The sequence below is a fragment of the Oncorhynchus masou genome, chromosome 4 (assembly GCF_036934945.1).
Source record: "Oncorhynchus masou masou isolate Uvic2021 chromosome 4, UVic_Omas_1.1, whole genome shotgun sequence".
Lineage (NCBI taxonomy): Eukaryota > Metazoa > Chordata > Actinopteri > Salmoniformes > Salmonidae > Oncorhynchus > Oncorhynchus masou.
In genome coordinates, this window is record NC_088215.1 from 6659994 (window position 1) to 6686339 (window position 26346).

The window sequence follows — 26346 nt, forward strand, 5'->3', positions numbered from 1 at the left end:
ATGGGACACGATTGATTTGATAAAGACACAGTTCAATTAAAATTATTGTGGTTCTTCACAGCAGTGTAACGTGTGGCGGAATAAGTCTGGAAACATTCTAGTAAACCTGACGAGCACAGTGAAGGCTTTACGGGGGCTCCTTTAAAACAAATCAATCACAACGCTAAATCAATCAGATTGTAATCCAGGATGTGCGAGGACGCTATAGAACAAAATGATCATAGCTCATTTGTGGTTCAGTTCATAATTATTCAGATTACAATTTTTATTCATTGATCCTATAATCAAAATAAATTAAAAAAAGAAACAAAACAACCAGAAGAAGCAAGAATGACAATAGATTATGGAATGTATTTTCAGTAAATAAAATAAAGCTCCAACTGTTACACCAAGACTGCTTTATTTCACCCACAGATATCGTGTCAAATAAAGCACCATTTTATTTATATAGATATATATATAGATATATATAGATATATATATCTATATATATATATATAGATATATAGTTTTCATATACACCGCCAGGCAACAACTAGAGAAGATTCTTTACAGAATCAAGTTTCTTGTGGTTCTTTTTTTAATGTACAGGTAAACTTAGTTTGGATATTAACCACAGAAAAAAGCAAGGCAACTTTTGCCTCTCATCAAGTACAAAACTGGCACAGAGGACACCATTTTATACAGAGTAAAAATGCAATCAAATTAAATTGCATACAGAAGAGACTAAAATTCCTGTAAACCTTTCCCCGTTACAGCAACCTCAAAACAAATAAATCACTTCAAAAAGAACTCGGAAATCGGTAAAAAAAAAAGTAATTATTTTTCGTCCAATGGATCGGCGGCTGTGCATGTTTATAGTCATTTGGGAGCATGCTGTCTAGAGCCTTCTTCTGCCATTGAAGCTGGGGAGGAGTGATTGCGTGACAAACCGGAGCACAAGAACTGATAGAAGCACATCAGCAGAGGCCAATGCAACACACACAGAAAATGGAAAACAAAAACGAAAGGATGAAAACAGGGAAAGAAAAGGGTTAAACAAAAGAGCATAATACACTTAGAGAAAAAAAAAATAACAGACAAAAAAGATTTTTAAAAAGGGCTCATAGTGCTGAGAGCAATAATGGGGATGTCACGAGGAGGCGGAGCACGGCCCTTTCGCAGATAGTTTTGTAACCACGGCGATAGTGGCCTCCACTGTCCTGTAGAGCATTTCCAGGGTGTCCGGAGGCGGGGCAGAGTTCGTCAGAGCCTGCGAGGGGGCGTGGCTACTGCACCCTGGGACCTCTGGCCCCTCTCCTGCCAGGCCCAGGGCAGATGGGAAGGCCAGGTCCTCCGAGCCTCCGCAAGTCTTAGAGCCCATCTCCCTCTCCTCCTCTGTCTCATCCATTGCCGCCGTTGCATCCCTCCTCTCTTCCTCCTCCGCTCCTGCCATGGCTGTCTGCTGAGTCTGAGACGACTGCGGCTCCTCCCCTCCCTGTCCGCTGCCGCCGTACGACAACTCTCCCGTCTCCGGGAGGGAGGAAGAGGATGATGATGAGGAAGATGAGGAAGAGGAAGCCTCCATCTTCTCCTCCTTGGGGGAGGCGTCCCCAGGGGGTTGGCTGCAACTGGTGGCAGCGGTAGGATCCGGTGAGGGCGGGTCGTGCTCGGTTCCCGGGTCGATGAGGGACGAGGAGTCCCGAGTCTCTGTGTCCGAGGTGCTGGTGGGAGTCAGTGCCTCCTGGTGCTCCGGCTTCAGCTCGACACATGGGGGGAGGGAGGAGGTGGTGGCGGCTGCGCAGGTGGGTCCGGATACGGTCACACCCCCGGTGCTGGTGCCGGCACTGGTTCCTTCCCCAGGGCCGTCGTCGCTACTCATCCGCCGGCGCTTCACTGGGGTGGCGCCCTCCTCCTCCGCTAAAAGACAGAAGAAACTCGGGTGATTAACCTTCACATCTGTGTACAGGTAAGTACCACCATTAGCATTTTCAACTTCAATTCATCATTTCCCAACGAGTTTAAATGACACAGTGTAAGCAGATATCAGGGTTGGACTAAGTGACAATAGGCTGAAAGGGACACCACACATTGACTACCATCAATGCGTTTCAATTTTTCAAGTTTGTGACAGTATACTGTATGTGTCGTACCTTTGGCCTTGCGGTCCTTGGCCTCCTGTTCGAGCGCGCTGCGTTGCTGCACACAGGCGCTACACTTGGACAGCAACTCCTGCAGGGCCGGACCCAAAGCCGGGTCCAACACCTGGGGGGTGTGTATGGACAACATCAACGCCAACGCTCGCAGGTCCTGCAGAGAGGGAGGGAGAGGGACAAAAGAACAGTGATTATCTAGTAGAGAACAGCATTTGAACAGGGAATGACAATCTAGTAAGACATGACTATGGAATTAACGAGTAAGCATGAATAAGGCCCGAGTAGAGCGTGAAAAAGGGATGAATAGCATGTAAATAGGGCATGAATTGCATTAGAATAAGGCATGAATAGTGCACAAACAGAATGTGAATAAGGCGTGAATAAGGGCACGAATAAGGGGTACTGACAGCGTTGAGGAGGCCGCTGGTCTTGCTCAGCTCCAGGCGGTGCGAGGCCAGCTCGGGCTGTAGGCTGCGGTACTCGTTCAGCAGGTTGGTCACCAGCAGACTGATCAGGTTGGCGCAGCTGGGGCCTGACAGCACCTGGCTCTGGACCTGAGAGATGACACACACACACACACGGTCATGCACTCGAAAGGCCCATCAACATGGCATCTACAAGTTGCAAGGTTAGCCTGAGTCCCAGATCAGATTATGCAGTCTTGCCAACATCATTGCAGTCATTTGAAGTTGACAAGACGGCAAAACAGATCTGGGACTCAGACCAGCATGACACCTTGGTAGAGCGTCAACATTGGATGCATACATGAAATGACACGCTATAAAAACAGGCTAAAGCAGAGGCTGTCGGTGTTGAAATAAACAGATGGTAGCGGTGGCTCCAAGATGGCTACCTTGTGCAGGAAGCAGGTGAGGAAGGAGTAGGCCATGTTGTTGTTGAGGAAGGTCCTCTCGTCCATCAGGATGCACTTGATGTACTCGCCGAACGCCGGGTCCTCGCACAGAAGCTTCACACAGGTCTTAGCCAGGGCCGACTACAGAACAGCACAGCAAGATGTTGGTGACAACGACCAATTATATGTTGTGTGTTACGTGTGTTTGTAGATTTGGATGTGTTTTGCAAGTGAGAGAAATAGTACACATTTGTGTCTGAGTATTGTGTGTGTGTGTGTGACTGTGTTAAAGTGTGTGTGAAAGCTTGTGATATTTACCTGAGACTGGCAAAGCTCCGTCCACAGCTTGGGGAAGAGGGCCAAGTGCAGAGGCAAGCCCTCGTACGCTATCAGGACACCTGGAACCAGAGAGACATGGTCACATTGGCGACACACCACAGCCTTTTTAGTCATTGGATACAGTAACATTAGAAACGCATCCACACACACTCACTTAGTTTGACAAGGGTCTCTGTAAACTTCTCGCAGTTGATGGCGACTCGACACAGCAGGTGGATGAACTGGTGGTAGGAGAGAAAGTAGTCTAGGAGCATCCGGTCATACACCTCATCTTTACCCTGAGAGAGAGAGCGAGCGAGAGAGAGACATGGAAGTTGATAATCCTTCACAATGAAAGCAGGAAGACCACACTAGCGCGAATACACACATGAAATGAACAGACCTTGAAATTGCAAAGAAACATGCATACATAAACCACTTAATTTAGTTCAGCTTCCACTGATCCAACCATGATTATAACCAGGTAGGACAGATGGTCTTATCTTAAATGAACCTGTACTTAGCCAGATAAGCTATCAAGAACAATCTCCCTTACAACAACCTGCGGTGAGATTTCCCCCAAAACATAAACATCCTCTTTAGCACTAAGACCACTGTTCAATCCAACTTGCCATGATCTTGGTGCCAAAGATGGCCTTTATGTTAAGAAAATGACAAACAGGCCAAGAGACATGAAGCAGTGGTAGTATTCAGAGACACACACCTTGCTGGTCTCCACCATGGAAGGCAGGAGGCACATGTTGAGTTCAGGTCTGGGAGGTCGGATGTTGTTCTTGCCTCCCATCAGCTTGATGTTCTCTCTGCAGGGCAGGTAAGGCCCAAAGGACACTGTGTACAAAAGAGGGTCACATTCAGACAAATCCTACCTGGTCTTACGCAAATCTACAGCAACATTTATGCCAATGGGAGATTGTGGACAAAAATACGTTGTTTCTTGTTGTTGTCCCTTTCTAGATATGTGTAGGACAGTTGAGTGACTGCCTCAGGCACAGAGAGGCCAGGACAGTCAAAGACTCCCCCGGTACTCTGGCATGCACTTGGAGAACCCGAGGCTACAGACAGAGCCAGGGTCCTTAGGATAGCATGCTGTGGAGTATTATTCGTAGCCATTGTTTCCCTGATCGCTTGCGTTTGTCCTTTCATCAGTACATAAGACGAGCTCCAAGTGTAGCAGCTGGAGGGGGGCACTCACTGGGGATGTTGCTGTGGTGGTAGGTGCAGTGGTTGTGCTGCAGGAAGGGCACCAGAGTGTGCAGGAAGTCATGGGGACTCAACAGGACCAGCTCCTTCAGAACATCTGGGAGGGAGGGGGGGAATAACCAGGAACTACTGGTGACATCACATCTCATATTACATACAACAACAGGTACTCCCTCGAGTGATTGGAATTGTTCCAAAGGTATATTGTATATACTATGTGGAATAGTTTAGAGGGGAAAATGTGGTCAAATATTATCCAAACTGTTTGCGTGTTCTTACCCAGGCAGGCGTTGCGGAGCTCCGGAGGGCTGTAGGAGTTGAGGAGGGTGAGCAGCTTGTGGGCAAAGTCGATCCTCTCCTGCCACTGGATAAGAGCCTGCTTCACGTCTATAGGAGAACAACGCAGGTTATACAGAGACTTTACAGGGTCCCTAAATAAAGAAAGGCAAGTCACTGAGCTAAACAAAAGGCTCCGACAGAAGAACACAGGGCTTATTCACACGGCATTGATGTCAAATGTTCCGTCTCCCATTGACTCGGAAATGAGGTTTTGCTACAAGGTAGGTGGTCGGCGTAGAATAACTATCTTCAAAGTAATTGACTAGAGACTTCGGTGGCGAGATGAAAGCTTCTTTTTTAGTAATAATACATTTTACCACTTTAGATTCTATAGAACAATAAAAAGAAAGTTGCCAGCAAAAGCCATGATAATGACTTGCACATAACTGGCACATAAAAAAAAATAGTTTCTAAACTTCCTGTTGGAAGGCATTCTGGTACTTGCAGTCAATAGCGTAATCCAATACAACATAAATACATACATAGCTCTCTCAAATCGCCACATGAATTCTAATACAATTACTCTTACATATGTAAATAACTCAAATAAAATATTTTTAGGATACAGCGGAAACAAATTAACTGTAAAGATGAACTCTGTAACCCATTACGGTTACAACATAAAGAGGAGAAGGGGGAGGGAGGGTCGTTTTTGCTGACCTTTGCGCTGCAGATAGGGTCGCGTGGCCTTGAGTACCGACAGGAAGATGGACAGCAGCTCCACCAGGTCCCCAGTCACATGACACGCTGTGGCCTCGTGGTACATCATGTGCAGGGTGTTGAATGACTGCAGGAAGCGGAGGGAGAGCGCGAGAGGGGCACATCAAATGACAAACCGTTGCCTACGCTAGAACCCTCGGCCTAAGAAATTAACGTTCCTACACTTTATAGTAAAATATTATTTTTCTGGATACAGTTCACAATGAAGAAACTTCATCAAACTACCAACATCATGTGTAGGGTGTTAGACAGCAGGATGGAGGGGGGGGGCACGTCAAATGCCCGGTAACGATTTATAAAGAGCTGACACTCTTTACATTGAGAAACGTAAAAAAAATATATAGAATATTTTATATCGGATACTGAATAATACTACATTAAACGCTAATGTTATTTACACTTTGAACACGTTAAACAAACCTTGATTTCCGAGACTTGGAAATGTGGCAACACGAGACTAACCCCAACCCCCCACAACGAACTCAAAATGATAATATAGAAGCCAGTGAAATGAAGCCATGTATGAACAGTTAGTTATAAGCCTAATAACCATAATTAGTGCAGAATGTCTTGACGTACCTCTGTCATGAGGATGAGTCCTCTGTTGAAGACCACCAGTAGTCTGTCCTCGTCGTTCTCCAACAACACGCGGAAGGCACTGCGATGGACACGAAACACAGTTACACTATATCATGGACATATACCGTAGTTCACAGTGCTCTCATCTCAAAAGTAAGAAAGACAGTGCCCATATGATTCTCTAAAAGGCATCAGACATCTCTCTGGTTAAGTTGCCGTGAGTTCATTTTTTATTTTTTTTTACTCTGCAGATGCTTCGTATCTGGGCCGTGTTTTAGGGCATGCAACGGAATTTAAAAAACTAGGTTTTGCAACAAATGATTGTGTCCTATTGGACCATTCCAAGTAGTCCCTGTTTCAGTCCATTTTCTTCAACGTGGTGCCTGATGAACATGATCCTGGTGACAAGTGTGTGTGTGCAATCCCCTCTCTGTGTGTGAGTGCGCCCGCCCGCGCAATCCCCTCTGTGCGCCCGCCCGCGCAATCCCCTCTGTGCGCCCGCCCGCGCAATCCCCTCTGTGCGCCCGCCCGCGCAATCCCCTCTGTGCGCCCGCCCGCGCAATCCCCTCTGTGCGCGTGTGTGTGTGTGCACGATTCCTCTGTGGCTTTTGTGGAGCGATGGGTAACGATGCTTCGTGAGTGACTGTTGTTGATGTGTGCAGAGGGTCCCTTGTTCCCGCCCGGGGACGGTCTAAAGTTATACTGTTACATCCACCCTCCGCGGGCGCGATCCCCTCCGCGGGCGCGATCCCCTCCGCGGGCGCGATCCCCTCTGTTTTACCTGATGAGTGTGGTCCAGCAAGAGCGTCCGTCCAGGCAGCGGAGGTAGCAGCTGATGGTGGTCTTCTTAAACTGCTTGACATCCTCCAGCTCTTCCTCCCTCATGTCCGACCGCTGGGCCACAAACAGCTGCATCAGGTTGAACAGCTCCTCCACCGCCTGCAGGGTGACAAACACAGACACACCAGACAGTGGTCAGAGAGGCAACAGAGACAAACGCAAATCAACCTCATACCGGAGTCAGAGAGACTACGTAGAAACATCTCAGAGGCCTAGCCCCTACTCCCTACTACTATCCATCTGATCTCCTCATGAAGTGCTGAGAGGATGATAGTGGACAAGGCACGAGGGATTAATGAATCGCCTGAGGGGGTCATGGACACAGGCAGTATAACAGAGGCATAAGATATGTCGACCTGACGCAGTAAGAGAGAAAAAAAAGACAGACGGACAGTCACACGAACAGACAACACACACCAGCACCCAATCAATCAGGTCATCTTCCCATTACACACAAAGGGACAGAGTCAGTCAGTCAGCCGGACCACCCACCCCTGGGTACTGGCTGGCGTGCGGCGTCAGGTTCTTGAAGGCCCACTGGATGTTCTGGTGCGAGGCCAGCTGGCGGGTGAAGGCGGGCGACTGCTCGCAGCACATCCTCAGGATGCCGTAGTACGCCGGCAGCATTCCCCGGTTGAACAGCACCACCTGTTGGTTAAATCATTTCATGCAGGCTTTCAGACTCACCTCTAGCAACTGGCCCACCTTCATTCTTTGGCGGTTGTGTTTTTGCTTGTAACATTTTGTACATTTACAATGTGTTCCTGGATAAATTGCTCAGAAAAAGTTGAGTTCTCTCTGCTCTCTTTGCCAGTGGAAGGCGCTTCTTTCACTGAAGGTTATAACTATTGAACTGTTGGATGTTATTTAATAATTAGGGGGGGGTTTGCAGCTAAAATGTATTATTTCTACCTCCTGGTCGTCGTGGTCGGCCAGAATGTAGTTGAAGGCGATGTTCTTAGTGACCACGGGGTTCTGGACGACCAGACGGACGTTCTCGGGACACTCCATACACACGTTGTACCAGAAGGAGAGGAGGGCCTGCTTGTTGTGGTTAGTGGCGATGGCTGGTTCAGACAGCTTGGGCTGAGAGGGGAGGGACATGGATAAAGATCAGAGAAGTTCGCTTACTGCAACTCAATTGTTTCATTACTATCACTAGTTATGATTCAATAAGGTGTGTACAGGTGAACACACCACAGAGGAAGAGAAAAGGGAACCAAACAAATCTAAATTAAACTAATAGACTTCATTTTCATGCCTTGAGATTAACCAAAACTCCTGTATTTAGTTATTCTAGCGTGGTGCAGTGAATGCACAAAGAGACTAACTTCCCCCCCCCCTACACTCACCTGGAAGAGGTTCCACAGGTCCATGAAGTAACCGGAGAACATGAGCTTCTCCGTCTTGGAGATGAGGCAGTAGGTCATGAAGCTGAAGTACTGCACCAGCTTGGTGGTCCCATGCACCGCCGCGTCCACGTAGAGCTTGGCCCGACCCAGCAGGCCCAGAAGCAGGTTGTACACCTGGTACAGGAGCAAAAGGGAAAGACTACAGATATTCTTCTGTATTTTTCTTTTTCACACAAAATAAACAACTTCAAAACAGTTCCTGTGAAACACGTACACTTCCATCTCATCATTGTACATACTGTATCTTGTCAATAAATTGTATTATGTAAGTCTCCTTCACAGGTTGTAAATTACATCCACTTCTCCCAGTTTCAATAAAATATCTGTACTTGAAGTCTTTGAACTAGAAGATATCTGAGCAGGTGATCAAAAAATACCAGCAAATATATATTATTGCCAAGACCTGATTGGTCGAAACGTCACTAATGATGGAAACCGTTTGACTTGAGCCCATTATAATTGTATAATACGCTCATTAGCAGTAGTCTTGTTATGGATTTGGTTGTTGGAGCTTGTTATTGTAGCGGCAAAGGGGAAGTACAGAAGGTGTAGGTTGTAGGTCAGACACTGTTAGTGCTGTATATTAAGATGCTAAGGAAGTAGGTAAAAGAGCGACAATAGGTTTGCTGTTGAGCTAAGTTAGTTTCTGAGGGACAAGGTCAAGGAGAGGACAATAGTTGGGTTGCTGTTGAGCTAAGTTAGTTTCTGAGGGACGAGGTCAAGGAGAGAACAATAGTTGGGTTGCTGTTGAGCTAAATTAGTTTCTGAGGGACAAGGTCAAGGAGAGAACAATAGTTGGGTTGCTGTTGAGCTAAGTTAGTTTCTGAGGGACAAGGTCAAGGAGAGAACAATAGTTGGGTTGCTGTTGAGCTAAGTTAGTTTCTGAGGGACAAGGTCAAGGAGAGAACAATAGTTGGGTTGCTGTTGAGCTAAGTTAGTTTCTGAGGGACGAGGTCAAGGAGAGAACAATAGTTGGGTTGCTGTTGAGCTAAATTAGTTTCTGAGGGACAAGGTCAAGGAGAGAACAATAGTTGGGTTGCTGTTGAGCTAAGTTAGTTTCTGAGGGACAAGGTCAAGGAGAGAACAATAGTTGGGTTGCTGTTGAGCTAAGTTAGTTTCTGAGGGACAAGGTCAAGGAGAGAACAATAGTTGGGTTGCTGTTGAGCTAAATTAGTTTCTGAGGGACAAGGGCAAGGAGAGGACAATAGTTGGGTTGCTGTTGAGCTAAGTTAGTTTCTGAGGAACGAGGACAAGGAGAGGACAATAGTTGGGTTGCTGTTGAGCTAAGTTAGTTTCTGAGGAACGAGGACAAGGAGAGGACAATTGTTGAAGAGGTATGAAACATCTGCGATGGGGGGGCCAGAGGTGCGCCAATGACACGAACTGCAGCTTTCTCTCCCTCACAGACACACCGGCCCACAAAGGTTCTGGACACTAACAAAGAGGCACAGACCTAGTTTCCGCCCAGCAACAGAGACTAATTGTTTATCATAGACTTACAAGAAGTGGAAATCCGCCTAGTCGGGGTATAAATACATGCTTGTGTAACTTGCAGGGCCGGGTCCTTGCCTCTCTGCCGCCCTAGGCTAGACACACACCAAAAAAGGACCTTGGCTGGTGCTTACTGGGGTGCAGCCTACCATGTCGACCAGCCATGGAATTTTATGAATGCCCATACACCCGGGTAGGCCCACCATTTGTAAAACAGGCCATTGCATTGGCTTTATTGGTCCTGTGACTAATCATTTTGGCTATTTAAGCTCCGAATGTCAGCTACCCAACTTCATCAGGCGTTATCCTGAGCCTATTTGCAATGTGCAAGGAGAGACGCACACTCCAGGAGCTCAGATGCAATAATTAAATGTCCAACGTGTCGACAGACAAGCCGTCTTCATCAGGGTAGAATCAACACGTAATGCAGAAATATTTGATTTTTTTCGCTATGGTCAACTTGTTAAAAATACACATAAACTTGAATCCACTGATCATGACAAAAGGGGGGGGGGGGGGAAACTCCTGGACAACAGTTGTGATTGTAGATTCTATTTTGTCCATGTTACTTTGACCTGTCCTGTTTTTAGGATATGTTGTTTGTTAACGTGACAGCGCATTTGTCGTCGTCGATTGGGCACCATTTATTTTGATCAGAGAAACCTGCACGATGTAAAAAAAGTGTCCGTCTTAATACATTGTCGTACGTTCTGATCTCCAGCCTGTTGGCTACAGAAAAGGTCACATACTCTTTCCACGATATCTGACACGTGATTTATGTTTGATTTTCTTTTTGACGGAACGTTGGTGGCGCGCCGCATCTCAGCAACAGCACCTTGGAGAAGTGCACTGAGGAATGGACAAGTGAAATATTTCACGCCCCCGTCTTTCACAAAGTGGGCACTGCTCATCACAGGGCGGCATCAGAGCACACCTAAAAAGCCCATATGCCACTGGTTGAAAGAAATTGTAATTGTTTTTGGCCAGAATTCCGTGAGGTTTTATGTGTTTTTTGTTGGTGCGCCTTGGTCAGTTTAGATCAGAAAATGGCGCCCTCAATCAGTCTGCCGCCATAGGCGGACGCCTAATCCTGCGAGCAACGAGCAGGCCGGCCATGCTTGCATGTTACGCTATTTAGCTGAAGCATCCAGCTGGGTGAATAAATCTGGTTTGAGCGTTTCTCAGTATCCGACTGTCGCTGGAGTAGAAACTAAAACACGAATAAAACCACAGGGAGGAAAGACTGCAGCGTGTAACCGTACCTGGTGGAGCACCACGGTGGTGTCGGGGGACAGGGGCAGGTCCCGCGTGGGGATGTGGAGGGAACGCGTGGAGCGGAACATCTGGCGGAACGAGTTGCTGGGAATCAGGGAGACCAGGAGGTAGGCTGCCGCTGGAGGGTCAGAAAGACAATTTCAGAGTTGGAGCAGCGTTTAGCCTAAATGTCTGTCTTTTAAAAAAATGTTTCTAGGCTAACTACACACAATCGTTCTTTTGCTAGAGTGAGAAGAGAAGGATGGGGATGAGTGCAGTAGACAGCAGTGGTACCTAGCTCTCTGTTGGTTCTCTGTGAGAGGTGGGGATGGAAGCGAGAGAGGGAGTAACATATAAAACAAGTTGAAAAGGGCACTTAAGGAACCTGTTTTAGGGGATTGTTTTATGGGGAAAGTTTTATAACCTACAATATATATATTTTTTTATTTTACCATTATTTAACCAGGTAGGCAAGTTGAGAACAAGTTCTCATTTACAATTGCGACCTGGCCAAGATAAAGCAAAGCAGTTCGACACATACAACAGAGTTACACATGGAGTAAAACAAAAATACAGTCAATAATACAGTAGAAAAACAAGTCTATATATAATGTGAACAAATGAGGTGAGATAAGGCAGGTCAAGGCAAAATAAAGGCCATGGTGGCAAAGTAAATAGACGCGTAACGCCAAGCAATGGCTGAAGAGGTGTAAAACTCGTCGCCATTGGACTCTGGAACAGCGGAAACTTGTTCTCTGGACTGATGAATCACGCAGTCCGACGGACTAATCTTGCTTTGGCGGATGCCAGGAGAACACGACCTGCCCCAATGCATAGTGCCAACTGTAAAGTTTGGTGGAGGAGGAATAATGGTCTGGGGCTGTTTTTCATGGTTTGGGCTAGGCCCCTTAGATCCAGTGAAGGAAAATCTTAACGCTATAGCATACAATGACATTCTAGACAATTCTGTACTTCCGACCTTGTGGCAACAGTTTGGGGAAGGCCCTTTCCTGTTTCAGCATGACAATGCCCCTGTTCTGCCCCTGAACAAGGCAGTTAACCAACTGTTCCTAGGTGGTCATTGAAAAAAATAATTTGTTCTTAACTGCCTTGCCAGTTCCTAGTTAAATAAAGTTAAAATAAAATTTAAACAAAGCGAGGTCCATACAGAAATGGTTTGTCGAGATTGGTGTGGAAGAACTTGACTGGCCTGCACAGAGCCCTGACCTCAACCCCATTGAACACTTTGGGATGAAGTGGAAGGCCTATTTGCCCAAAATAAATGCCTAACCTCACTAATGTTCGTGGCTGAAAGGAAGCAAGATCCCACAGCAATGTTCCAACATCTAGTGGAAAGCCTTCCCAAAAGAGTGGAGGCTGTTATAGCAGCAAAGGGGGACCAACTCCATATTAATGGCCATGATTTTGGAATGAGATGTTTGACGAGCAGGTGTCCATATACTTTTGGCCATGTAGTGTAGTTCGTAAGAACTTCCAGACAGAGATATCACAAGTGTTCTTACAGGTGCGGACACGGGGGTAGTTGTGGGCCAGTAGGAAGCGCTCCACCCAGTTCTCCATGTTCTGCAGCACCCAGCTGTGAGCCAGCTTGTTCCTGGGGGTCTGCACCGCCAACCAGTCCAGACACTGGCTAGGGTTGTACTCTATCACCTGGGAGAGAACACACACACACACACACACACCAAAAAGGATAAGATTCTGAATATTTTAGGCAACGACGTCAAGATCAACTGAAATAACTTGACTAAGTGAATTAAGGACAAATACATAGATACATTTATGTTTAACTGAAGTAACTTGATAAAGAACAATGAATCAGATGAACCTATGCGACTATGTTCACTCCAGGCTCATCACTAAGTTCAGTACTCTGGGACTGAACACCTCCCTCTGCAACTGGATCCTGGACTTCCTGTCGGGACGCCCCCAGGTGGTGAGGGTAAGCAACAACACATCCGCCACTCTGACCATCAACACTGGGGCCCCTCAGGGGTGTGTGCTTAGTCCCTTCCTGTACTCCCTATTCACCCAGGACTGCGTGGCAGTGACTGCGTGACTGCGTGGCGGGTCGAGAGCTTCAAGTTCCTCACTAAGGAATTAACACGGTCCACACACACCAACACAACAATGCCTCTTGCCCCTCAGGAGGCTGAAACGATTTGGCATGGGCTCTCAGATACTCAAAAACGTCTACAGCTGCACCATTGAGAGCATCTTGACTGGCTGCGTCACCGCTTGGTACGGCAACTGCTTGGTATACCGACCGCAAGGCGCTACAGAGGCCAGTGTGTACGGCCCAGTACATCACTGAGGCAGAGCTCCCTGCCATCCAGGCCCTCGATACCAGGCGGTGTCAGAGGAAAGCTCTAAAAATTGCCAAAGACTCCAAGTCAGACAGTTCTCTCAGCTACTGTATGGCGAGCGGTCTGGAACCAACGGGACCCTGAACAGCTTCTACCCCCAAGCCATTAGACAGCTACATAGCTACCTGGACTATCTGCATTGATCCTTTTTGCACCAACTCTTTTTGACTCATCACATACGCTGTTGCTACTGTTTATTATCTATCCTGTTGCCTAGTCACTCTACCCCCTACCTATATGTACATATATCTACCTCAATTACCTTGTACATCGACTTGGTTATAAACACAGTCACACACACACACACACACGTGGTACCAGTACCAAGCTAGTTATTTATTTCCATTATTTATATTTTTCTATCTGCACTGTTGGGAAGGGCCCGTATGGGTCACTGTTTACGAAGCATGTGACAAATAACATGAGATTTGATGATTGTGTGTGTGTGTGTGTGTGTGTGTGGTGTGACCGTACCTCCCAGATCCTCTGTAGGATGTAAGAGGCGAAGGAAGGCATGCCCGGAGGACCACCTGACAGCTCCATCAGCATGGTGAGCAGCTTGAAGAAAGGGTTTGCCGCCTAGACGAGGAGAAGCGGGAGACGGAGAGCAGGGTGGAGATAAGGAGAGGAACGGAGAGAAAGAAGTAGAGAACATGAGGGACAAATTGAGATTTGTACAAACTAATAATTGAGTTGGATAATAGACAGAGCATTATGTATTAAAAGTATAGGTTCTCACATCAGTGCTTACCTCAGGCGTCAGTTTAGCGATAGAGGTGAAGAGCATGGATACAATCTGGAATAAAAACACAGGAGAAATTATGCCCCTCTATGTAATAATAATTTGGTGGGTGCCTATATTTGTCCTATTTCAAACATGTAAAAGTCTGAATTAATACCAATTGTGCTTTTTGCAAATCCCAATCCCAATTCTCTCTGAGACACCCTCGGAGAGTGAGGTCACGGCCAGGGTCTCCCATTAACAAAGGCGACGTGTTCGCTTGTGGGTGGGTGCGTGTGTGTGTGCGCGCGAATTGGTGCGCGAGCGTTAAACGTACGTGCTCTGCCAGGCGGTTGTTGTAGCGACACAGGCTGAAGATGAGGTTGCAGGTCTGCCTGATGTTGATGCCGTCTCGGATGTGCTGGAAGAGGAAGGGGAAGCCTTTCCCCCCGGTCAGGGCTGCCATGTCACTCTGGGACAGAGTCAGGTGTCTGGAGAGAGAGGGAGGGAGGGGGGAAAGGAGATTAGAAAGAGGAAAAATTAAGCATATGAAGAAGGGGGAGGATTTGATACCGACAACAGTGAATAAATTGGGTGCTATGTGTGGTAGTATTTCTAGCTAACTTTTGGGAAGTATTACCAACACTATGTTGTGCTGTGCCAAAACTATGAACATTTCCTGTGACCCAGCAAACGTAAATACCAAATTGTCTAGTCACAACAATTTGTCTAGTTCTGGGTGATACTCAAATTGCCCAGTGACATTGACAAATCTCACTTTGCTAGTAGCAGGTCAAATCCCTGTGCCAGAGACTGCTTTTCCTGTGTCCCAAGTAGTGCCATGCCATGCAGCTCCCTACCTCTCAGAGCGGGACTGTTCCACCAGCAGGGCGATGAGAGCTATCATCTTCTCCAAGGCGGCGGGACGGTACTTCTCTTCCGCCAGGGATAAGATGTCCTCCTCCTCATCCTCCTCTTCTCCCTCCTCCTCAGACAGCACCTCCACCTGGGGCTGGGGGGGCAGGTTATTACACACCCAATCACAGAAACACACACACACAACTAGTGTTTACTTACATTCTCAGGCCCCTTGGTGCCCATGTAGAAGTGCACCATGATGGAAATGGCTTGTAGGGACAGAAGGAACTGACTCTGGAGGTATGAGAAAAGAGAAATCAAAACAGACTGTTAACAAAAACCTTGTTCTCTAAAAACCCGTTCAGCCATGTATTTTGGTGAGGTAATGCCAAGGTCATGGGGTTCAAGCCCAGCAGGAATCACAGAAAACATGTGCACTCAGAGAGCAGGCTCTGGTCAAAAGTAGTACACTCTCTTGGTTATAGGGTGCCATTTGGGACTCATATTTACACACTTAAGTCTTTGGGATGAAAGTGTCAAGAGTATTTTCCTATAAAATGACAATTGTTATCAACGACCCACCTCCTCCTCTCCCATCTTGGCGAACTCGTAGAGGAAGGCGAAGTACTCAGTCAGGTGTTTGCTGTGGGGCTTGACGCCGTGTTCCATGATGGACAGCAGCGTCTTGACGAAGCGCGTCACGCACGAGCGGCTGCCAATGTCCTCCACCGGCCCGTCCATGTCGTCAGACCTGGAGGCAGCACACAGGAAGTGACACCAGACAACTTGTGAGGTCATGTTCATTACCAAACAAATGAAGATGGACTGAAACAAAAGGGACTACCTAGACTTGTTCAATGAGAGACTCATTTTCATTTCCTTTTGCAAAGCATTTTGAAACGTTCTCTGTTGAGTACCCTAATGAACATGATTCAGGTGATAGTAGAATTAACCATGGAGTCCTCCCCGAGTTTTTCCCAAAAATTATAAAATCAATACTACTTCTTTGGTTTGTGACCATTTTCCTCAATGTTTTGCCACAAAACTCTCCAGGTGCCCATAGTGCTAGGGCAACAAGGTGACACATGGCCAGCTAATGACACCGACAACACGGTGATGTCATGCTGCAACGCCTCTAGTTTCAGCAAAACATGATCAGCTCAATGGGATATCAGAAGCCAGTTTAATCTGGGAAAAATTCAACAACAAAAAATTATATAATTATGTGTAAGCCATCAATTGTTAACATTATAAAGCATACAAATTAACATGTTTCTCAGGTTGTGAGTGATTGAGTGGGTGGATGATTGATTGGTACATATGCAACCAGTCCTACCCGTCCTCCATGCCAGGTTGTAGGTAGAGGTGGGCGTGGACTGGCCGTAGCCTCTGGATGACGTGGATACACAGCCTCTGAAACATCTGATGGGGGACAACAGGGTAGAGTGTGAGTGAGTGAGTGAGTGAGTGAGTGAGTCCGCCGAACAATCTGATTGGGGCTCTCACCTGTCGAACAATCTGATTGGGGCACTTGATGAGGATCTGCATGGGCCACCAGTTGTCATCAGCCATGCGGTCCAAAAACCACTGAAAGGCCATGAGAACAGGAAGTTAGCAATTACCCCGCTAATGATTGAAAACCATTTCAGCACAATGTGTTCCCGGATTTGTCCTTCAACAAACAGTCAATTCACCTCGCAGGCCGCCTGGCTGTTGTTGAATTGTTTGGTCAGTAGCTCGATCCACTGCAGCATGGTAGGCTGAAAACACACAGACAAATTTTAGACAAACCCTTGCTATAAGTTACAGACCATCTTCCACGCGGTAAAAAAGAGGGCAATAAAATAAAATAAATAAAAATTGCTGAAAAATTAACCAGACTGCAATTGAGGCTGGCAACTAGACGGAGCCATCCACCGACAGTAAGTAAGGACAACTCACCTTTTCCTTGGAGTGAATGAACGTCTCCAGGACAAATGATGTGCTAAGCTGTAACCAAGGAGGAGAAGTGTGAGAGTGGAAAGTATATTCAAAAAGTGGAAACGTAAAATCATAAAAAGGTGAAAAAAGTCAAGGATTTTAAAATGAAGTTCTACGGTTGAGAATAAGGCTTTAGTGGAGTGTGGTCGTACCTTGGCAGTCATGAGGGAGATGGCTTTGGGGTCTGGTAAAGTGCTCGGGATGCTGCTGCAAAGTTGCCACATGAACCTGTAGGTAAGAGTGGAGAGAGAGTCACAACACTGATCTCAGACCAGTTGATCCACCAAGGCAACACTACATCCTACATAACTTGCACTGTTAATAGATCAAGACCACATTTGATTGCATATGAGCTTTAATTGAGACAGTATTTCATAAGTAAAATTGATTTGGTTATACATTTCAAGGTAAAGTCAAGGGCACACAAGCAAAGTACTGTTAACATAAACTCTCAATTATATCACATCTGCATTCTAGCTTCAGAAAAGGTACGGTCTTGACGGCTAGTACAAAAATGTGTCACTGACCCAAAGTACGTGTGCTCGAAAATGTTCTTGTCCTGGAGAAACTGCATGTTGTCTTGCCAAATCCACTGAGTAGAGAAAATAAAGTAAAAACACAGAATAAGTATTTCAACGTTACGAGAGAATAAAGAATGTGAGAAAGGAGAGTGCTATGAGATTGTGGCCAGCCGGGTACCTCAAGTAGATCTGGAGAAACGTCAAAGTTGAAGTCCTTGCCATTTTCCTCCTCTAGCTCCACTCTCTTGTAGAAAAGCATGTAGGCGCTGTGGGTCTGGAGTGCGAGACACGGGACAAACTGTCAACTTTAAAACCCATCGTTTTTTTAAACTAAATTTAAACATTAGAAAATTATTTACAAGGAAACTGACCTTCTCAAAGGAAAAGTCCATGAACTTGTCGGTGACAGAGTCATACGTTTTTGTCTAAAAGACAAATATGTAGGTGAGACAAAACATTTACATATTTAAAGGTATTAATTAACAGTAAAACATTGGAGCTTTGTCTTTAAAAAAAATGATTTACCGTCATCTCTCCACCGAAGCACTCGGAGGCTAACTGGGCGGAGTCAAAGGGCTTCACCTCGGCATCGTTGAATAGGTACCTGAGAAAAGCAAACAAATTACGTTAATGAGAGTCGGTTGTATTCCCTAAAATTCAAAAGCATCCAGATATCAAAAGGCGTGTCATGAATGAATCTCCATGTAAAGGGACAATAAAGTGTATCGTAAGGCAATAACATGAGACCTCTTAAAAAAATTCCTCACTGATCTGATTTCAAAACTAGAGCCAGAGATAATCCTCACCATTTGTTATTCTTGTAGGCGTGCGGGTTGACGATGTCTCGGATGAAACTGTAGTAATGGCCGCCGTCGGCCGTGCCCGTGTGAACAGTGACGCCGATGAGGTCGTACTCGTAGCTCTCTGCCACCTTGGCCTCACCCTCCTCCCGGAAACCTGCAGTAGGACATAGTGGACCACATCAATGAGCAAACCATTCCTCCAATTATTGGTCCAGCTAGCCTCTGATAGGCTCGATAGATGAAGATACCAAGAGGATAAAAACTTAAAATCGCCGATAAATCACTGGGGAGCATTTGAGGTGCAGACATTACTGTTTTCAGATATTAGTTTTTCTATCCAGCACATGTCGTCTTTCTACAGACTACGAAAAAGGAATTATCCGCAAATTGCTACTCAACCCGATTTCAAAACACACCGACTAGTACAGTGACACAAGTGAATTTCGTACAGGGCCTATGAGAAGCAAATCATGAAGTTGGGGGGGGGGGTCTGTCGGAACAGGAAGTGACGCGTACCCTCTTTCCTGTCGCCCTTGGCCATGAGGAAGTCCTCAGTGTAGGGGGTCATGTCGAGGCGCAGGGGGAAGGAGAAGTGCGTGTTGACCTTCTCCTTCATCATGGTGACCATGTTGAAGGTGTAGCGCATGGTGTTGAAGCTCAGGATGCGAGGCAGTTTCTTGAAGCACGCCCTGGAAAGGAGGAGGATCGAGAAAGGGAAGGGAGATTAATATAAGCACAGGTCTTGTACAAAAACCAAACACAAAAAAAAATAGAGACGTCAATAAGTTATTTTTTCCAATGGTAAAACCAACATCAACTCGTGGAAAACCAGCCAACCATTCCAAAAATGTCAAGTATACAACTACGACTGCCAGTGTAGGATAGTTGGCTTATTTTCAGTAGAAACCAGCAGGGTCCTCTTCATGAGGTTCGTGTCGACTCACCTCTTCTCTGCGCGTACTTTCTTGCCACACTGGGAGCAGGTGTACATGTTGTCCCCCTCCAGAGTGTCCTTGATGGTCACCTCGTCCAGAGATTCCTGAGGAAACACGAAGACAAGTCTCTAGCAACATGCCAAGCAGTACTATATGCCCACTAGAATTAGGAGCATAGAAAATACATCTGACTAACAGAGTACGACACAGGATGACTTGAGGAGAAGTTGCCATTTGCAAGAGTAAGAATTCCAAGCTGAATAGAAGGGCGCCAGTGTGATACTACAGTGCTATGAGATTTGCGACGTGTGATTGGAAGGTAAACCCCAGTCTATAACACTTGGTTGCACTTCTAAACGACGTCAACGATGTTGATGGCGATGTTGTCCTTACGTAGATGTTCTTCATGTCGGCCACCTGGCACCTGACCGTGTAGAACTCCTCGGCTGTCTGACTCACGTGGTCACAGTCCTGTTGGATGGGGAAAATCAGTTGAATGAGAATGTGTAAAGCCACACACACAAGTGCAATAAACGCATGTAGGGCAACATTTTGTAGTGAATTTTTGTAGTGCCAAGGAATAGTGCAAAGTGCACAAAAAAACAGTAAACCTCGTAATCCAGCAGTGTGGTTTAATGCGGTTTATGATGAGTTCTGCATTTTACACAACTCTTTTGCACTAGGGAAAGGTAGCAGGTAAACACCTAAAGGAGTATAGTGATTCTTACCAGCGAGACCACATTGTTGGTGATGACCCCTCCAAAGAGCGTCTTCACTGTGTTTTTCAGGTCCTGGGACATCTCCTCTATCTTGGTGATGAGGTCGGTGAAGAACTCGGTCATGTCCTTCTGCTCGCCCGTGTTCAAGGGCTGCTTGTCCATGGTGTAGGTCTTACAGAACGGGCGGGGGTTGTACGCCTTCCTCTCGCTCTCCTGGAACGAGGGATGGAGAGCGAGGGGGTAAAAATGGAAGAAAGGAGGAGCGGAGCAAAATCGAAGTAGCAGGGTCTCCACGGGGACAACGTCAGTTTGTTCCTGTCATGTGGACGGAGGAGCTAGATGAGAAGGGTGTGAGACAGAGGGCTGAGAGAGAGAGAGACCGGCTGCGTACCATGAGATAGGTGAACATCTTCTGGAGTTCCAGCAAGGTGGTCTTGTGCTTAATCTCCTCTGCGTACTGGTAAGAAAAAAAACACAAAAAAACCACAACTCTCATTAGCAAACAACATTCGCAAATATCAACATCGAAAGCATTCTTCCGGGTGGCAGAGGGAGTGAAATAGCATTCCTGCGCAAAATGGCTGCCGTGGATCTTCCAAGCGTGGATGTGGTGAAATTGCCCCCATACAAACTACAGCATTGTGAAAAGGGAACCACAGTAATATCATCCATTACAAATCGCTAATATAGAGCGAGGAGAGAGAGCGAGAGAACAAGACAGGGGGAAAAAACAGAGGCGTAAGAAAAGCAAGAAGGAGAACAAGAGAGGAACGATAGAACAAAGAGAGGGCATAAGAGGAGCAAAGTATTTAGCGGACTGACCTTGGCAGTGAAGACGGCCTGGCGTGCCTCAGGGATCATGTAGAGCTGTTGGATCGTGGAGGCCAGGTAGCAGGTGGCCCCCAGGTTAGTGAGGCCCACGAAGCGACACTCGGCACGCACGTCGTCGTGGGGCCAGTAGTCCCACTTGTATGGGGCGTGAGAGGCTGTCAATTTAATTAACATTAACACAAATATTAATATCGTTCAGGGGCCTAATAAAATATACCGGATCTAAGATTATGTTTGATGATGCTCAAATACCTTAAATCATAGCGACTTTGAACCTTAATAAACCAACTTGGTTCACTCATTTGATCCGGTAATGGAAATCCATGGAGCAGACATTACCAACAGGAAGGCCAGACTTCAATGGGATGCTATTTGGCTGTTTGTTTAAAACCAGCGTATATAGTATTTCTACTCCCCGCACCCCACCAAAGAAAACAGCTAGGCGCAGTTTAGGGGCGGAAACTATTTTCAGATTCTGTCAGCCAGCACAATGTCTAATTCAATGGCCATTGTATTCCCTTGGGCCCTCCTACCAATGCATTACTCTCATTGACAAATATTCCTAGTAGCATTTTCAACCGTTCTTAAAGGTCCTTCTCACTCTGCATGTGCTGGGACATGACCCAGTTGTGAAGCAGCCTGTAGTTCTCCACCGAGCCCTTCACCGTCTCCACCAGGAGGTCGTAGGCGGCGGCGCGGGCCGCATGCGACTTGCACTTGGGCTGGGCGCGGTCGGCCAGGCTGGGAAGGAGGAAGAGGAGGTTGTGGACGTCGCGCAGGAACTCCTGGCCCTCTCGGGAGAACTTGAAGGGGGGCTTGTGTTTGAGGACGCTAGTGGCGAGGCGCAGGAGGCCCGTGAGGCCGTCGTCCTCGATGGCGCCGTCCTGCTGGTCCAGGATCTCGCGGCTGGGGAGTGGGAGACGGGTCAATGTTTGAGCAAGCAAACTTTAATTGTAGAAGTGGTTTTAAAAAAACAATATTGTCCCTTGTATTTGAACTGAGCTGGCCTTAATTCTCCAGAAGGAACGTGGACAACGCAAGCCATCACACATTAAAACCCAGGCACATGGTCCAAAGGCAGTGCACTAAATAGGCAATAGGACACAGTTTCAGACGCAGACCAGGTCTTGGATTCATCTTGGACTCACCTCCGTATGCAGTCGGCCAGGTGTCTGGCTAAAGCATCCAGGTCCAATAGAGTGGTTTGGCTGGCGTCTTTGACGTGGATGTTGTCGATGAGCTTGCACAGCAGCCAGAAGTACTCTTTGCAGCCCGTCCTCAGCACGGGCTCCTCTTCATAGTCCTCCACCTGAACACATGACCACACAGCACATCAGCTACAGAGCCCCCTTCATTTATATTAGACATGTGTAACTTGACGTGAACTAGGAATTGAATAACCCACAACGAACACATTTGTTTTAGTCAGTATACAGTACAAAACAAATTGTGCTTGTGTGTGTGTGTATATATATGCATCTGTCTATACGCGCAAGTGTGTATGTGTGCTGTACCCACCCGCAGTGGTTTGAGGGCCTGTGCATCGGGGAGGAACTTGAGCAGCGTGGAGGCAGCCAGCAGCAGAAAGGACCTGTTGATGGACTCTCCTCCCTCCAGACCCGACAGGGACAGCTTGTACAGGCCGTTACACGCCTCGTGACGCACCGCCGTCTGAGAAGGCACACTCACGTTAAACACCTTCCTCTATTTGATGTTGTTACCAAGGTCACACGGATCGATTGGGTCACAGAATAGTTAGTATTCCGGTGGCATCAAAATAGAGACAATATTTTTGGATGGAAATACCCACAAATGTTACACCGAAACAAACTGAAGGGGGTGGGGGGGGTCAGTGTCTCATTATTCCCCCAGATCTCACCTCTGGGACCAGCAGGGTGAGCTTCCTGAGCCAGTCGTGGAGGTGGTCGCTGTCGGCCAGACCGGACTTGACCGTAGAGCAGCAGTGGGCCCAGCTCACCAGCAGCCACATGGAGTAGTGGGTCACTGGAACATAGGAATAACGTTGTCATTTCACATGTCTAACGTGTCATTCCTAAGAACAATGTGCTTAAGCACATACAGAAGAATGGATAGGAGGCTATGAAAGCTCTACTTTCAGTGCAAAATGTTTGTGTGAAAAAAAAAAAAAAGTGGCTTATAATTTCTCATGTTGATTAACATTTAAGCATATGTAAAACGTAGCTCACCTTCATGGCGGGACCGGTGATCCGATTGGGCCTTCAAAACTCTGCAGGTGAAACAGGAAGTAAACAAAGTCAAGATAGGCTGACGGAAACCTCAACTTCAAAAATTTCACACCGATGCCCCGTGTCCATACGACAACACAACTTACAATGAATGCCTTCCTTCAAATTCAAAAGCCTTTCTCGGCATGGAGAGTGTGACCACATACATTGAGCCACACCAAACATACTTAGTAGTTAAGTACTACATAGCACGCTAGTGGGTAGTGTCACAACGGAAACACAGGCCTCGTCTTCGGTGTTCTCTCACCTGTGTGCTAGGTTATCGTATGTGTAGGCCACGTTGATCAAGCGCTGGATCAGGTTGGTGCCTTGGACAAGGCCCAGGAAAACCTGACATGAAAAAAAAATTAAAAATCAAGTACATCAAGTATTTAAGATACAAATAATTTTACCCACGGGCATAGTTTTGAAGTTCATGTAGAGGCCAAGACACCACAGGGAAGGAAGTACAGAGACACAAAATAGCTGTGGGCAATAGAAGACTGCTTCAGAGGGAGAGAAGAGGCAATAGAAGACTGCTTCAGAGGGAGAGAAGAGGCAATAGAAGACTGCTTCAGAGGGAGAGAAGAGGCAATAGAAGACTGCTTCAGAGGGAGAGAAGAGGCAATAGAAGACTGCTTCAGAGGGAGAGAAGAGGCAATAGAAGACTGCTTCAGAGGGAGAGAAGAGGCAATAGAAGACTGCTTCAGAGGGACAGAAGAGGCAATAGTAGACTGCTTCAGAGGGACAGAAGAGGCAATAGTAGACTGCTTCAGAGGGACAGAAGAGGCAATAGTAGACTGCTTCAGAGGGACAGAAGAGGCAATAGTAGACTGCTTCAGAGGGACAGAAGAGGCAATAGAAGACTGCTTCAGAGGGAGAGAAGAGGCAATAGTAGACTGCTTCAGAGGGACAGAAGAGGCAATAGTAGACTGCTTCAGAGGGACAGAAGAGGCAATAGAAGACTGCTTCAGAGGGAGAGAAGAGGCAATAGTAGACTGCTTCAGAGGGACAGAAGAGGCAATAGTAGACTGCTTCAGAGGGACAGAAGGGGCAATAGTAGACTGCTTCAGAGGGACAGAAGAGGCAATAGAAGACTGCTTCAGAGGGAGAGAAGAGGAAATAGATGGGGAGACAAAAAGATGCTGCAGGACATTCTCTACTACTTTCTACAGAAATGTTGCCTTCACTACAGAAATTAAGTTGAAAAAAATATAAATTAAAATGTCTTATTGATTTATTTTTTACGGTTTATGGTTACTGGTTGCTCAATCCTGGGTTATTACACGTTTCTGTATTTCCTGGTTACGTCAAACAAAATAATACAAGGGTGAGGCTGAGGGACCAGTGTACCTCTGTGAGGCGGGGGATGTGCAGGCCCTTGCCGTGGTCGCCTGCGGACTTGCGGGACTTGCCAGGCCAGGCCCTTTTGCGCTGGCTGTCGGTGAGGCCCGACCAGGAGAAGACGTCGTGGTAGGCTAGGTCCAGGTCGGCCGGGTCCACCGCAAATTGGCAGATGAGCTTAAGCAGGCAAGCCAGGCAGTCCAACAACCACTGAAGGAGAGCGAGAGAGACGTGACCCGTGTTAACACTCAACACTAACTACAGAACATTGTTTTTAAAAACAATGATGGACATGGTTTTATTTCTGTCTTGTTCATTCCCTCCCATGTTTTTCATATGGATTTGAGGATTGTCCACTTTGAAATGGGAAATCGTCGGCACCTCATAAAGCGTTATTTTTTTAACAGAATCATTACCACTCGTCATATGACTGTAGAGTACCGAGACTTCAACTTTATTTAGTTTAATCTATACAACCCATTCTATTCCATTTCTCCCACGTATTATAATGTGTTTCTGATCCACCCACCACTGTCCAAGACTCCTGGTCCTTGGGCTCCAGAATGGCAGAGTTGAAAATCTCTAACAGCAACTGAAGCCCTCCAGACGACACAAACTGTAAGAAGAGAGCAACAAAAAAAAAAAACAGGAAATGGAGTTAACGTGATAGATAAGTGGTTTGTGTAAGTGTGTACAGTGTGAGAGTTGTCAGTTTAAAAGAGGCGTACCTTGCAGCTCCAAGAGTTCTTACTGTTCTCTATCTGGTCCTCGCTGGAGTCGTCAGAGTCTGGGTACAGGTCACTGTAGCTCCCCTGGACACACACAGACAACACAGGGGTCATTCATATGCGTGAATGAATCAGTGAGCAGAGCAAGGGTGTGCATATGTGTGTGAATGTGGGTGTTCATGAATGAGAAAAAAAAGGTGTGAGTGACAAAGTGTATATATATATATATATATAAATAATTAGTCCCAGTAGTACCGTGGACTCCCGGTGGATGCGTCGGTTGGGCTTGCCCAGGGCCTCGATTATCTCCAGGGCGTACAGCAGCTTGTGGGGGCTCTTGATCCTCAGCAGGTCCTTCCAGCACAGACCCTCGCCTCCCTACGGACAGACGGAGAACACACACGAGACAGGACGCATATCTTTATGTTGTCATTCATTGGCGAGCAAAGTGGGTCAGAACATTGAACAACTCAACTAAATTGGCAGGCCCTTGATATGTTGAATGGGGTGTGTGCGTGACGGGCTGAAACGAAAATGTATACCCCTGGGGCCCTGGGAATGTTTACGAAATACGAGCAGAAACGAATGAGCAGGATGCAAAGGGATAAGCAGCAGGCCAGCATGAGCAGGGGCATAACAGTATTGGGGAGAGTGACGGCGTGTAAGGGGAGTGTGACGGCGCGTAAGGGGAGAGTGACGGCGCGTAAGGGGAGCGGGACGGCGCGTAAGGGGAGCGTGACGGCGCGTAAGGGGAGCGTGACGGCGCGTAAGGGGAGCGGGACGGCGCGTAAGGGGAGCGGGACGGCGCGTAAGGGGAGCGGGACGGTGCGTAAGGGGAGCGGGACGGCGCGTAAGGGGAGCGTGACGGCGCGTAAGGGGAGCGTGACGGCGTGTAAGGGGAGCGTGACGGCGTGTAAGGGGAGCGTGACGGCGTGTAAGGGGAGAGTGACGGCGCGTAAGGGGAGCGTGACGTACCGTGTCATCGGCGATGTTCTGGAAGGCCAGCAGCATGTTGGGGCAGGTGGGCAGCAGCATGAGCAGCTCCCAGACGCGCCTCGACAGGTTTTCAGCATGGAGATGCAGCTCCTCACATCGTAGGTTCTGGATAGTAAAA

The 26346-nt window shown here is 47.0% G+C and overlaps 1 protein-coding gene and 1 non-coding gene across 8 annotated transcripts in view; both read right to left on the reverse strand.

Annotated features, from left to right (window-relative positions):
- Nucleotides 1-235: 235 nt before the first annotated feature.
- Nucleotides 236-26346, reverse strand: part of LOC135522363 (ubiquitin carboxyl-terminal hydrolase 34-like) — a 55078-nt gene continuing 28967 nt past the window's right edge. For 5 of the 7 annotated variants that reach the window (XM_064948589.1, XM_064948571.1, XM_064948554.1 and 2 more), the window contains exons 29-78: nt 26208-26333; nt 25488-25610; nt 25233-25316; nt 25034-25120; nt 24514-24714; nt 23429-23511; nt 23122-23162; nt 22794-22918; nt 22433-22585; nt 22063-22223; nt 21516-21820; nt 20906-21069; nt 20475-20540; nt 20093-20296; nt 19758-19835; nt 19374-19468; nt 18946-19118; nt 18433-18583; nt 18152-18230; nt 17998-18051; nt 17805-17900; nt 17633-17697; nt 17258-17333; nt 17067-17114; nt 16820-16885; nt 16632-16712; nt 16462-16547; nt 15708-15876; nt 15345-15419; nt 15128-15279; nt 14605-14758; nt 14286-14342; nt 14021-14125; nt 12686-12833; nt 11171-11301; nt 8358-8531; nt 7918-8091; nt 7498-7653; nt 6947-7104; nt 6166-6244; nt 5527-5653; nt 4807-4914; nt 4520-4624; nt 4031-4155; nt 3482-3605; nt 3307-3386; nt 2989-3129; nt 2543-2689; nt 2133-2289; nt 236-1899 (exon numbers count right to left, since the gene is read on the reverse strand). In XM_064948589.1, coding sequence (XP_064804661.1) covers nt 1133-1899; nt 2133-2289; nt 2543-2689; nt 2989-3129; nt 3307-3386; nt 3482-3605; nt 4031-4155; nt 4520-4624; nt 4807-4914; nt 5527-5653; nt 6166-6244; nt 6947-7104; nt 7498-7653; nt 7918-8091; nt 8358-8531; nt 11171-11301; nt 12686-12833; nt 14021-14125; nt 14286-14342; nt 14605-14758; nt 15128-15279; nt 15345-15419; nt 15708-15876; nt 16462-16547; nt 16632-16712; nt 16820-16885; nt 17067-17114; nt 17258-17333; nt 17633-17697; nt 17805-17900; nt 17998-18051; nt 18152-18230; nt 18433-18583; nt 18946-19118; nt 19374-19468; nt 19758-19835; nt 20093-20296; nt 20475-20540; nt 20906-21069; nt 21516-21820; nt 22063-22223; nt 22433-22585; nt 22794-22918; nt 23122-23162; nt 23429-23511; nt 24514-24714; nt 25034-25120; nt 25233-25316; nt 25488-25610; nt 26208-26333 — 6684 coding nt within the window. In that variant the 3' untranslated portion in view covers nt 236-1132. The remainder of the gene's footprint in view (nt 1900-2132; nt 2290-2542; nt 2690-2988; nt 3130-3306; nt 3387-3481; nt 3606-4030; nt 4156-4519; nt 4625-4806; nt 4915-5526; nt 5654-6165; nt 6245-6946; nt 7105-7497; nt 7654-7917; nt 8092-8357; nt 8532-11170; nt 11302-12685; nt 12834-14020; nt 14126-14285; nt 14343-14604; nt 14759-15127; nt 15280-15344; nt 15420-15707; nt 15877-16461; nt 16548-16631; nt 16713-16819; nt 16886-17066; nt 17115-17257; nt 17334-17632; nt 17698-17804; nt 17901-17997; nt 18052-18151; nt 18231-18432; nt 18584-18945; nt 19119-19373; nt 19469-19757; nt 19836-20092; nt 20297-20474; nt 20541-20905; nt 21070-21515; nt 21821-22062; nt 22224-22432; nt 22586-22793; nt 22919-23121; nt 23163-23428; nt 23512-24513; nt 24715-25033; nt 25121-25232; nt 25317-25487; nt 25611-26207; nt 26334-26346) is intronic. The other 2 variants (XM_064948581.1, XM_064948546.1) reach the window with 1 other exon arrangement.
- Nucleotides 4284-4416, reverse strand: LOC135524981 (small nucleolar RNA SNORA44). The gene has a single exon (XR_010453054.1). It is a non-coding gene; the product is annotated as a small nucleolar RNA SNORA44 (small nucleolar RNA).